Consider the following 14,803-nt stretch of genomic DNA (forward strand, 5'->3'; position numbering starts at 1 on the left):
TGCGCCTTTAATTTCCCTCTTGCAATTTGATATTGATGTGTTGATAATCACTTAATGTTTTGCATTTACCATAGTTTGATACCCAATAGCCGATGTATTGTTCGTGATGGGATGTCGTTAAACATTCATTCATTCATTCTTAAGGTATTCATAGTTTGACACCCAATAGCCGATGTATTGTTCGTGAAGGGATATCGTTAAACATTCATTCATTCATTCTGTACATACAACATACAAATACAACATACAGGAGACAAGGCTACAATAAATAAGTAAACATGCAATACAAGAAACATAAGTAAAAATACAATACAAGAAACATAAGTAAACATACAACATAAGTAAACATACAACACAAGTAAACATAAGTAAACATACAATACAGGAACTTGAAATATGGTTGGGGTTTTTCCGAATAATAATAAGACACAATTCAGTTTTGGCTTCTTACAAATATTAAGACGACCAGAAACACATTGAATATACAGACACTGATATTCTAAACAAGAAAATATATTTAATATGTATGTTTAATCGTAGAAATATTTTATTAGTCGGAAACATCTTACAATGCAGCAAACTCAGGAATGCCACTTTAAAGCCGCACATCCTAGTTCCATCCAGCGAAAATAAATTATAATTTGGTTAATCTACAAACCTGTAACAGACTTAGATCACGTTTTTATCAAATGGAGTGAAAAAGCAGGTTTTATATCGATAAATACCATGGGAATCCCCATGTCCCAATTGCTTGAAATAATTTTGAAAGTTAGTATTCTGATGTCACCGGTAGATGTCGCTCGAAGCACAACAATGCCTACGTCACGACAAATTTCACAGACTTGGGGTGCGTTCGTTTCACCTCTCCTGGACATGTTCCAACTGTTCTGTCCTGGTTGTATCCCCTCTCCAGATATCGTAAGACTTAGCAAAATTATTGGTTTTAAGGGTTTGCAACGTTTTGTATTGAGACACTTACTTGTCTGAACTTTATTGTTACTGAAAATGTTCACGAACTGTGAAGAAAAATCTCACAAATGAACAACAACAAATCGGATGTTGATTGCGCGAACCGTGCACGAGAAAACAAACCGAACCAAAATGATAACGATCACGTGATATACCAACGTCTGTGACATTAAAAATAGATTGGACCTCGCTTACTTAACGGTTTTTTCTCGACAGAACGTCTTGTGAAAAAATGCAAAAAATGCATTTCGTGGTTTTACAAACATCAGGATTACCTAAAAGCACTTCAGGTGAATGGAAATGTGTATTCTAAATAATAAAATGTAAGTAAAGTGCAATTTTATTTGTTAAAAATGGGGTTTAATAGCGAAAATCAACGCCGTAATGGTTAACAAATAGACGTAACTAGGGTGTGTCCCTTTAAAGTATCTCATAACTCCATATTAGTGGCTTGTGCACTTTTAAATCTGTATTAAGGTATTATTACCGTTGAACTCTTGTTTTTATTTTAATCTATACACAAGTTGAGACGTAAATAAAACTATTGTCTGTCTGTCTGTCTGTCTGTCTGTCTGTCTATGATAAATGTAGATCTTGACTGAACCAGTAATCACCAGAGTCCAATTTAATCCATTCCTTTTTAGTATGTGTCCAATTTTGCTTTTTATTCCACTCTATGACATACAAAATCATAGCGATTGTTTTAAAGTGTTAGATTGCATTCATATAATTTATTTGTTGTTTTTGGGGGGGGGGGGGGGGGGGGGGTGTTGTTGGGTGGTGGGGTTGTTGTTGTTTTTTGGGGGTATAGGGATTTTTAAGGGGTTTTAGGGTGGGGCTTTTTGGGGGGGGGTTTGGGGGGGGGGGTTGTTTCTTTTCTTTTTTCTTTTTTTTTTGGCTGGGTAACATTATTATTAAATTACTTGATTTAATAAAATAACTATGGCAATGTGATGAGACCAATGAATGAATGAATGTTTAACGACACCCCAGCACAAAAATACACATCGGCTATTGGGTGTCAAAAATGGTAAGTATATGAAAATATTATTTATATAACTTTATGTAAAACCACAGTGTAAGGAGCTGTGTGGCAAAAGTATAATACAATACATAAAATCAAGGTAAGTATATTTTAAAACTTTGTATAGAAGTCAAAGTCTTTTAAAAACTTTACAGTTAATTATTTTTTGGTTCATGCAAGGATGGACCGAAAAAACGATGTGCACACTTTTGTATTACCCTCTACGCGGGCTCATACAATGTGCACATCGTTTTTTCGGTTCATACTTGCATGAACCAAAAAATAATTGCGGTCAAATCTTATAATTAAATTTATATGCATACTTTAACAATACATAACTGAATTTATTTTGTTTAGCTTTAAATACGCCTGTAGTATTGTTTGTATAAACTTCATTGATACTTATGTCGGGTAAGAATGCGAACGTTCATTCACTATCATTTGAATCAGTTGATCATTTCCTCTAGCTGCTGTGCATTTTTACGGATCGTTTAGTTATACTGGAAGGAATTGTCCTATTCGTGTTTAGTTTATAGTTTATGAAAGTGAACGAAGAGAACGTGTCTAACATTTATGCTGTTGGTGGAACCGTTTAATTTTCGCCAACAGCTGTAGAACATCGCTTACAAGTAAGTTACAGAATTGAAGTTCCCTACATGATTTCTTTGGCCACCGACCGAGTCTCATGTCATGATTAGCGAAGAGGTTGGGTGTTTTTTTTTTGTTTGTTTGGGGGAAGGGGGGGGGGGGGGGGTAAATCAATGCGTATATATCTACATACCTACTCTGCTATAGCATTTTCCATTAATTTATCGTATACATTTTTTTTTTTTAGCTTTCACGTGTGTTTTCTTCAAAATATCTAAATATGATTGCCAGAATAATCCGGCACATATTTATTTTATTTTACGTTTCATAGCCGATAATAAACCAAATTACAAATAACAATATTCGGACCCCACATGTGAAGCAATACCGTGCGAAAACCGATAAGAAATCTACATTTATATTTATTTTATATACCAAGATAAATGTTGACGTACCGTAAGCGTACGAGACGGGGTTGGGGGGGGGGATGGGGGGTTGGGGGGATGGGGGGATGGGGGGGTTGGGCAGGGGGCCATTGCCCCACCCAGTCGTGGAGAGAGAGAGAGATAATAAACCAAATTACAAATAACAATATTCGGAGAGACCGAGAGAGAGAGATGTTGACGAGAGCGTAGAGAGAGAGAGAGAGAGAGAGAGAGAGAGAGAGAGATCAACAATAACAGGGTATTCTTTTTAAAACAATCATTAAAATGTGTTTGTTTATTTAATTTATTTTATTTTTATTTGTTTTCCATTTATTTCTTCATCTTTTTCTTACACCCAGGTGCGGCCCTATATAAAGAACACGCCTACTTTTTCTGCTGTGTAATGTTCCAATTAGCTCACAAAACGTGTATAGCCCTACTGAATACTTCACAAAACACTTTTATCTAGGCGTCGTATCCATTCACGCACTGGGAATCAATGAGTTGCAAAGCTAGCGAAAAAAAAAATAGAAGAAAACGACCGCTTTGACATTAGTCTTGACCAGCTACACAAATCAGTGGTTTACCTGTCGACTCTATCAGCACACGCGAAGTTTGGCCGCCGATACGATCGCCCGACTTTTTCAAGCGAAACGTGATCGTCGGGTTACGTAAGCGCATGCGTGAAGCTTTTTATATCGGCCTAATTGCAAGGCGCTCTGTTGACACTTGAAGCCACGTGTCAGACGTAACGGGGGATGATGCAGCACTTTCTTCTAAACCGCACACATTCTTTCATAAACACACACATACAATACGCCCAGCGTTTAAAAATAGTCTGATATGTATGTATCTAAGACTGACCGCGTTTTAACATTTCCCGAATAGTGCGTCCTACTTTGCTGTCGTCGGTTGACGTATTTCCGATAGTTGCTAAACAACCAATATATCATTATATATATATAACAGAAACTACAATATTTTTCATTCAGCCCGTGTGTGCGTTTGTAAGCGGCGTGGTTGTGCGATCGAGTCCCGAATCTTATGACGTCTATTTCTGAGAATCGTTTAAATGGATTCTTCTATTTCCTGATTGAGTGCTGTCAATGAAGTTTCTCAACTTCTGAACTTATCTCGTAAAAACTTGTACACTGCAGACTAGTGACGAGAACACGTTGTTCCTATACACGTGGAGTTCCACCGGACTTGGCGTGTTTATGTTCTGAAGGCACGCGTAACTTCAAAGAACTGAATTTCACTCATAAAAAAAGTTGTATCTCGAAAGACTGGAGGCAAGAACATTATTTTAGTACCCGTGTAGTATCGCCGGACTTTATTTGTTTACGTTTTTGAAGACGCGTAACGTAGGTAGAATTCAGTTTTTCTGATTGTAAACAGTCGCTGGAATTCCACTTGAAACATACTGGATCTATTGACATTTTTCAAATCGTGTGATGCTATAGGAATTTGGATATTTCCTCATTACCGTCAGGATACTGGATTTATTTAAATCGTGAGAACAGGTAAGTAACGTCTGACGTATTCTAAATATATCTGCATTAAAAATGTACTGTTTGGGTGAACTAAGTTCTTATATTTTACCTGAGCTTATGAATGAATGGATGGATGTTTAAAGGCATACTGTCACAGATTTAAGGACCTTATTTCTCTAAAACTGAATAATAAATCAAAATTACATTAATTTTTACAGACCACACCATGATGGAGTGAAATCCATTTCAACCCTCTCAGCAATGTTAGTTTTCGAATTATGGACCATTGCCATAATTAAATTATTTTTACAAAATATCATTAATAAGTGGAGTATGGTGGTTACGTAGAAGGTTGAATAAAGTACATTTAGGGACAAATCAAATATATATATATATATATATATATATATATATATATATATATATATATATATATATATATAATGGGCCATTCCATGGTATTTGGTCCATGGATGTGGAAATTTCAAAATGATCTGTTAAACTAAGTTTTTATTATAGCTTAAAGTTAACACCCTTAAGCACATACAAATATACTTTTATCGCCAATTTACTTTTGTTTTATGGGTTTTAATGACGGTTTTATTTGAAAAAATATTTTGTTTAAGCCAGGACGTGACATTTGTTTTTTTGGTAATATTTCATTACTGTTATGTCAAATTTAAAAATTAGGTATCAGGACATCATATCTAAAATATACTGCATATAAAAATACTACTTTCCCTTCTTTCATATCATAATTAGCATATTAAATTATTTTTCAAAATATTTAATGTCACGTCCTGGCTGATTTGACATATAAAAGTTAGTTTTATTTAAAAACTCTTTTTCAGAAATAAAAATGTCTTTTAATTCGCCTTCTTCTCAATGTTCCAAGTATAAATAAAAGGTATAATGATGACTGGTTGTATTAAATGATTAAAATAGCCACCTCAAACTTTGAGCCAGGACGTGACATTCCAAGATGGCATGTTAAATTGAGTAAAGATTAAAAATGTATTACATTTCTCTATATACGGTAGAGAAATTGGCAAAACTGACTAGATAATGCGAATGTACCTAAAATAAGTTACTTTTATTTTCAATATTTTTGCTCTCACCATCAAAAATCGGAAACGGAGAAACTGGATGTTCGAGGGAGCATGTTCGAGTATTTAACATAGATTCATGTAGATACAAAAATACTATTATCAATTAATTCTATGCTTCTATGTTTTGACCAAATAATGAATTATTGATAATCCACCAATTTAAAGAATATTGTATTATACCAAATGTTCCATTTTGTGAAATCCAAACTGGTGTACACGTACAATAAATATTGTGTCAAAGATTTGTTCAAATACAATGTGCTGCTAAAATCTAAAGTTTATTTCTTGACAGATACAGGTATTCAAACATGAATTAGAATATATAAACCAACATTCCTCCAGTGAAGGATGTAATTGATAAAGATACATGTTGATCATAAAACTTGGGTTGGGGGAATTCAAATCAATTGTGTCATTGAGATTTTTGATATTGACAACCATCAACAGTTTATATTAATATGCATTGTTGATAGTTTGGCCTATCAAATAATGATGAACAGAAAGAAGAAACTGTCCAAAAACTATAATTTCTGTACTGATTGAGATTCATATTTTGAATTCCAATTAAATCAGATTATCATAAACATACCAACAAAAGGCAAAATATAATAATATATTAATTCTAAAATATATTGTAAATTGCAAACAAACATTCTACAGAATTAAATGTCTGGCCTATCATAAACTTATTCAGTATTATTGATAGTGCATAGATCTATCTCAATGCATGTTAAAAATGTTTTTAAAACATTAGAAAAAAATTAAACTTCAAAAAATTAAATTAAAATTTTAAAATAATAAAGTTGAAAAACAAATTTTGTTGTGCACTGAGGTGAACATTCATAGAAAGAACTATAAATGAAGCTGCACTGATGCAGGACCTGTCATTTATGAGAAATGTAGTTATATTTGTACAATCAATGTTCGAGCTAAATGCAAAAGTTGATGCCGCAGCCAACGGAAAAAGTTATACCTATTCTTCATCTGTTTAGTTTGTACATGTACTGTAAAGGTAAGACAAAAATCACCATACTTAGCAACATCAGGATAAACAGTGTTGTTGACAGTATGGTCACTGGTTATAAAAGTATATTATATATGAATATTGTATGAGAACGTTTTTTGCACAACGACAGTTCAATTAATTAGGATTTTATGCACTTATTTTGATGATAAAAACACTTAAAACAAGTAAATATCATTGATTTCATAAACTAACACTGTTTCATTAGTAGTGTTTGATATACATATCATTTATTAGTTGTATAAGTGAACTGGACAAAAAATCACGTCCTGGCTCGTCACGTCCTGGCTCGTACTAAAAATGTTTAAAGTAAATGTTACATCATAAAGAATATTTTTTTAGTAAATTGCTATACAGCATTTAGAAATAGACTGGATATTGTGTTAAACAGTGTATTTCAATAAGCAAACATTCTATCAGGAGAGCAGAGTTTTGGAATTTACTGCAGTGTTAAAAAAGTGATGTCCATTTTCGTCACGTCCTGGCACATTTTACTTTTCACTTTATAAGTAATTTTTTTTTTACAAAAACAAAATTAGGCCTGACATGCTTATACTACTATATGTAATGAGTCTATAAATGATAAAACTGCATTTCCATTTAAAAAGGATTTTCAGTGAAGGAGATCAGAATGTCACGTCAAGTAATACTTTGTTAAGCCATGTAATAGGTCAGTGGTCTGTGACAAAATGCCTTTAACGACACCCTACAACAACAAAAATACATAGATGGATCGACCACTGGGTGTCATTTCATTTTCATTTCAACTTTATTTTCGTGCGTATATCCAATTAAAGTTCAAGCATGCTATCATGGGCACACATCTCAGCTGTCTGGGCTGTCTGTCTTTGGTTAATTGTTAGTAGATGTTCGTGAGAGTGTTAATGAGAGAAAGGAGGGTGTAGTGGCCTTACACCTACACATTGAGCCCTTAAAAACCTGTTCTGGGTGGGAGGCGGTACGGGATTGTGAACCCTGTACCTACCAGCCTTTTGAAACCGACGGCTTAGACCACTGTGCCGTTGAGGCCGGTACAGTGTGTCAAACAAGGGTAATCTGCTGTCAATTCTGTGTCATAACTAATTACTTTCTATTTTCTTCTTTTAAATTATTTTCGTGCTTATATTCAGTTAAGGTTCAAGCACGCTGTCCTGCGCAGACACCTCAGCTATATGGGCTGTCTGTCCAGGACAGTGGGTTAGTTGTTAGTGGAGATAGTGAGAGAGAATAGGGCGTAGTGGTCTTACACCTACCCATTGAGTCGTTAAGACTCGCTCTGGGTGGGAGCCGGTACTGGGCTGCGAACCCTGTACCTACCAGGCTTATGTCTCCGATGGCTTAACCACGACAACACCGAGGCCGAATACTTTGTATTAAATTATCCACAGCTGTTGTTACTAATTCTATCAGTTATGTACATGTATATGCTACTATTGACCGACATCTTGTTTACATGAATGTATCTGTTCTAAATGTGTGGGGCTAATGTCTCTCGACCAATCCCTACCACCATATAAGAGACGAAATTAATATCGTTTAAAACGAACACAGGTAACTAACAGGTAAGCACACCATTGCCCGAGCAAAGTCAGTATAACTAACTCACATTTGATCAAACAGTTAAAGGGATATCCCTGAGTTTGCTGCATTGTAAGATGTTTCCGATTAATAAAATATGTCTACGATTAAACTTACATATTAAATATATGTTCTTGTTTAGAATATCAGTGTCGTATATTCAATGTGTTTCTGGTCGTCTTAATATATGTAAGAAGCCCAAACTGGATTTTGTCTTTAAAAATGTTGTATATACGACAAAAAATATATTTTTAGGAAATAAAATGAAATTTAACCTAGTACAAATAGTAGAACGATCAGAAACACGTTTAATATACAGCCGCTAATATTTTATGCAGAAAACAAATATATTTGATATTTAATTACAATCGTTATAATGTCTCTGTTAGTCGATAAAATCTTGAAAATTGTAGCGAACTCAGGAATGTCACTTTAAATATATTGTCGTGGGTTCCCATCCACTGTAAAATGTTTCCGTCTAAAATAGTATTTTCCAAGATTAAAATTTAATATTAAATATATTTTCTTGTTTAAATTTCCAGTATCTGTATAACCAGTATGTTTGCGGTCGTTTGCTAATGTTTGTTATTACTGTATATTATTGCTATGCATGCATTACCCATTTACTATAGAACTTTATCGATTGTAACCCGATGCTACATACCATTCCCCGCAGTGTGCACATTATATTATTTTATATATAAATATGTATGAATGCCTACAAAATGTATATTTTTGGGCAAAAAATAAAATGTGTGTTCTGTAGAAGCCATTATTTATTTGGCTTTTCAATATGTTTTTTTTTTTAGTAAGTACGATAACAGGCCGTGCTTTCCTGTCTGTGGGAAAGTGCATATGCAATTTTTTTTATTAACTTTGAGCTTTACAGCTCATCAGTATACACACAAAAATATAAATAAAGACGACGGCTGCATACAGTGCAGGAGATGCAAAAACAATATAACAGTGATTACATAATATAAAGATAATGCAATACACAATTATACATAATGATTTGATATTAATCATAAGGTGTTTCTTAGCCTGCTACATTCAGAGAGGTATTTACAAAGCTGGTTTAAAACTTTAATATTATTAATACTTAATAATAGTACAACTTTATGGGTATAAAAGATCCCTTGCTGCATTAAGACAAATGTAACGGGTTTCCTCGGATGACTACGTGTCAGAATTACCAAATGTTTGACATCCAATAGCCGATGATTACTTAATCAATTAACTGTACTGTTGTCATTAAACAAACCAAACTTAAATTAATGGAAGGTAAAATCCGATTTGAGCCCATACAAGTACACGAACAACAAACATCCTATTTTATGCTGATATTCTAAATTCGAAAATATATTTAATATGTAATTTTATTCACCAAAAGAGGCCCTGTTAGTTGTAAAGATTTTACAATGGCATCTAAATCGGAATAATCCCTTTAAATAAATAATAAAAACGTTTAACGAGTGAGTGAATATATATATATATATATATATATATATATATATATATATATATATATATATAACTCCAAAAGAAACGCGAATACGTAGATTGGAGGTTTTGAGTGCACTCATTGAAATACGTCCCAAAGTTCTTAAAATAATCGTTTCTATGAAAAACTTAAACAATTCGTAAAGATGAGATTTCATGTTATTGACATGTTAAAAATCGAGGTCGCATTGTCATTTGAAATGTCAAGGCCATGGCGCTTCTTCAATGGCGTCACATGCCACTCAAACATGTCCACTAATAGCGGGTGTGTCCGCCATTGCTGGCCATGACCGCCGCACACCTCCTACCCATGGAGAGGAAGAGGTTCCTGATGAAGGCCCTGGGCACGTTGTTGTAGGTGCCCACGACGGCCTGGCGGAGCTGCTGCTGTGTCACCACGGGAGCAGGGCGTTGGTTCATCATGCGCTGAACCTCGTCCCACAAGTGCTCGATGGGGTTCAGATCCGGGCTTAAAGCTGGCCAGTCCATTGTGATGATGTTGTGCTGTGCCAGGAATGCCTGGGTGGCCCGTGCCGTGTGTGGCCTGGCGTTGTCGTGCTGGTAAACCATCTGACGGTGACCCGCGAAAAAAGGCACCACCACAGGCGTGAGCACTTCGTCGATGTAGCGCTGTGCTGTGACGCCCCTGCCGCGTCCTCGGCCGTTGTTGTCGAAGATGACAGGTTGTACACGACGTCCCCAGGATATGGCACCCCACAGCATGACGGAAGGCCCTCCCCAACGGTCCCTCTCCATAACACACGCATCTGTGAAGCGCTCACCTCGACGCCTCCACACCCTCATACGACCGTCGGCCCTATCTAAGCAGTAGCGGCTTTCGTCGGAGAAGACGATGTTCTGCCACTGTCGGTTCCGCCACTGTCGATGCAGAACAGCCCAGTTGTGTCGTGCAAGGCGGTGTCGCTGTGTGAGACGTTGTCCAATGTACGGTCGACGACAGTTCAGATGGATGGCGATCAGACGACGTCGTACCGTGGTGTAGGAAACGGGGCGGTTGTGGGTTCCCACTGTCTGCCGGGCTGTTGTGGTGGCTGGTACGAACCGATCACGCATGTGAGTTCGGACGATGTAACGGTCCTGGCGCTGTGACGTCACTCTGGGACGGCCGCTACGTGGACGGTCGACGACGTTGTTGTTCTGTAGAAATCGGTCTATGAGACGGTAGATTGTCGAGACATGGACACCGAAAGCACGTGCAACCTGCCTGGCATCCATTCCGGCCTCCAAATTCCCCAAAGCTCTATGTCTGGAATCAGCGTTAAGTCGTGGCATCGTTGTATCGCTACTCGTAAAATGAGTTGAACATTGCTGTCTGGCGTTTCTTTTATACCCAGGCCTGGTAGTGTTTCACGTGCAATTCGCATCTTTCATGATCCACCCGTTTTGCATTCCAGATCGATTTTGGTCGTCAATTTCAGCACGTGCGTGACGTCACACTGTACTCGTTTTTTTCATGCGTTATGTGGAATTGGATACGCTGACAAGATGGCTATTGGTCAACTTAATCGATTTGTACATAGTTTATTCAAATGTGGGTTTTTTAATATTTTAAAATTTTCGCGTTTCTTTTGGAGTTAAGTATATATATTATAACTATTAGAAAACACACACCGGCCTCGGTGGTGTCGTGGTTAAGTCATCGGGCATAAAGCTGGTAGGTACAGAGTTCGCAGTCTGGTACCAGCTTCCACCCAGAGCGAATTTTGAACGACTCAAACGGTAGGTGTAAGGCCACTACACCCTCTTCTCTCTCACTAACCACTAACAACTAACTCTCTGTCTTGGACAGACAGCCCAGTTAGCTGAGGTATGTGCCCAAGATAGCGTGTTTGAAACTTAATTGCATATAAGCACAAAAATAATTGAAGAGAGAGAGAAAATATACACTTGAAAATTAATTAATAACCACATGTGACATATACCTTCTTCGCAAGCAATCGTAACCACTTCGTAGATATAAAACACTGAAACTAATATTCTGTGTGTGTATACTGATGATATTGAAAATGATTGACAGCAAGTACCACTGTCATTACACCAATATTTAATGTATTCTAGGGAAAACAACTAACCGAAAATATTCATGAAATATATTGTGTTAATTAAATGTTCAGCTGAAATCACACAGATGTGCATTTCGTTATAATTTAATTCATGTCATTTCTGGAAATACCCAGTAAATATTGATTAAGTAAAACTCTCAATATTAGGATTAAATCACGGCGGCACAGCCGTTTACTTCTAGGCACCTTTTTAATGGTTGCAAGATAACTCAGGTGGAGCTTAAAGGGACATCCCCTCGTTTACTGCATTGTAAGATGTTTCCGACTAATAAAATATTTCTACAATTAAACTTACATATTAAATATATTTTCTTGTTTAGAATATCAGTGTCTGTATATTCAATGTGTTTCCGGTCGTCTTAATATTTGTAAAAAGCCCAAACTGGATTTTGTCTTCAAATAATTTCGTACGTACGAAAAAATAATATTTTAGGAAATAAAATGAAATTTAACCTAGGACAAATATTATAACGATCAGATACACGTTTAATATACAGCCACTAATATTTTATGTAGAATTAACATATTTGATATGTACTTACAATCGTTAAAAAGTCTATGTTGGTGGATAGCATCTTAAAAATTGCAGCAAACACAAGAATATCCCTTTAATTAATATCGTAAGTTTACGTCCGCAACCAGCAGTTATATTGGGCATACATTTAAAAGTTTGGCATCTATTTCACAAAGAAAAATATATCATTAAAGGGACATTCCCGAGTTTGCTGCAATTTTTAAGATGTCATCGACTAACAGAGACTTGTTAACGACTGTAATTACATATCAAATATATTTTTCTGCATTAAATATTAGTGGCTGTATATTAAACGTGTTTCTGATCGTTCTAATATTTGTACTAGTTTAAATTTCATTTTATTTTCTAAAATATATGTTTTTCGTACGTACGAAATTATTTGAAGACAAACTCCAGTTTGGGCTTGTTACAAATATTAAGACGACCAGAAACACATTGAATATACAGACACTGATATTCTAAACAAGAAAATATATTTAATATGTATGTTTAATCGTAGAAATATATTATTTGTCGGAAACATCAAACAATGCAGCAAACTCAGGAATGTCCCTTTAAGGAAAATGGAGCATTTTAAGGACAAAAGGAAATGAAATATGTGTACTTCTAACTATATTTATTGTACTATAACAGTAAGAAGAAATGTGGTTTAGTCGTAGTTTTATGTTTACGTGCAACGCTAGGCTTACGATATTTTTGTGAAACCGGGCCCAGGTGTATATAGCTTCCTATTTTGTGAAATATTTAGTGAATAATACTTAATAAATAGATTGATTGTGAAAGTTTGATTAATACATTGTCCGAAATAAAACTATCCTAATATCAGGGTATGACAAATGTTTTAAAAAGTCACTAGCCACAGGGCTAGTGGGTTTGTAAATACCACTAGCCCACCAAAATAAAGCACTAGCCCAAATTTCTGATCAATTACAACACACTTTATATAAGGCTGAAAAACAATGTTTCAAGGAACCCAATATTTACTAAAGCAGAACCAGGTTGCATTGCACACGTACTAAATAATGTGGAAATGTCACAGCTAATATTAGTTAATGCAGCTAAATACCCGAAAAAGTCCATTTATTACGCAAGCAATACCAGGACGTTGTCTTAAGCAAATACTTGGGGTTTTTTTTATATCAGTTGGCACAATTGCTAATCGGGGAATTAGACGTAACGGGACAATACCAAATCCGTGTGAAAATAGGAGGCAATGATATTCGTAAATTACAGCAGTGAAAATCACTATTTTCAGTGGGAAAAAATTCGCCATTGACAATAACTTGGATTATTTACAGATTGAATTGTTGGCTGTTTCTTATTTGTTATGGTAATCATTTGCGGTATTGACCATTTTACATTGTAATACTATCCTGACTATCGGACATTGGTAATTTTCGACAGTGCACGATGTTTACATTGTAATACTATCCCGATTATCGGACTTTGGTAATTTGCGACAGTGCACAATGTTTACATTGTAATACTATCCCGACTATCGGACATTGGTAATTTGCGACAATGCACGATATTAAATTGTAATAATATCCTGACTATCGGACATTGGCAGTTTGCGACATTGTAATTGTCGTAATTTGCAATCGTCCATCGCTTTTATATTATTACTGTGACAATTAATTGCTTGTTATTGCGCGTGACTTTTATATTATTTACTATTATAATTAGCGATTCGTGCATCGCATTTAAGTTATAAAAGTGATAATTTGCGATAGTGTACGACTTTTTCATTATAATTATTGTGATAATTTGTGATCGAGCATAACGTTTACATTATAACTGATAATTTGCAATCGTGTATCACGTTTACGTTATAACTGTGATAATTTCCGGCTGTGTATCACTTTTACATTTTAACAGTGATACTTTGCGATCGTGCCTCACTATTACATTTTAACAGTGATACTTTGCGATTGTGCATCACTATTATAATATTTTACTATAATAATTTGCGTTCATGCATCACTGTTTTTACATTACAGCTGTGACAATTTGCGGCAGTGACATCTTCAACACTGTAATCCTTTGAAACATTGTGATCGTGACAGCGAGGAGGGTACGTACGTGCAGTATATCTAGTAATTCACACAACACTCATACAGCAATGACTACAGAGTCGCCGTCATATAGCAACAAGGTCGGGGCCAAATCGCCGGACCAGGTGATGGAGAACGGGGGTGACAACTACGCCGTTGGGAAGCCGCCGACGATCTCACGACAGTCGTCGCCGTTGAAGACGGTGTTACAGCTAGCCGTGTGCGTCGTCTCTGGGTTCGTCTTCGGGCTGTGTTTAGAAAAAGCAAGAGGTAAGACATTTGTTTTAAAAAAAACTGGTTTCAGTGGGATTGCATGGCCGTACTTATAACGATGGTAGAGCTGGGTGATGGGGTTCGGGTAGGAGTAGGAAATCTTCGCCAATGACAGATACGTTTTATGTTATAAAATATAAATTT

General features: G+C 35.8%; 1 protein-coding gene across 2 annotated transcripts in view; it reads left to right on the forward strand.

Annotated features, from left to right (window-relative positions):
- Positions 1-3,795: 3,795 nt before the first annotated feature.
- The window catches only part of LOC121373552, a 68,991-nt gene continuing 57,983 nt past the window's right edge, over positions 3,796-14,803 (forward strand). Inside the window, exons 1-2 of one of the 2 annotated variants that reach the window (XM_041500229.1) lie at positions 3,796-4,529; positions 14,333-14,656. In XM_041500229.1, the coding sequence (XP_041356163.1) occupies positions 14,455-14,656 (202 nt within the window). In that variant the 5' untranslated portion in view covers positions 3,796-4,529; positions 14,333-14,454. Of the gene's footprint in view, positions 4,530-8,172; positions 8,195-14,332; positions 14,657-14,803 lie in introns of those variants that run through there. The other variant, XM_041500230.1, reaches the window with a different exon arrangement.

Source organism: Gigantopelta aegis, chromosome 5 (assembly GCF_016097555.1).
Source record: "Gigantopelta aegis isolate Gae_Host chromosome 5, Gae_host_genome, whole genome shotgun sequence".
In the NCBI taxonomy this organism is placed as follows: domain Eukaryota; kingdom Metazoa; phylum Mollusca; class Gastropoda; order Neomphalida; family Peltospiridae; genus Gigantopelta; species Gigantopelta aegis.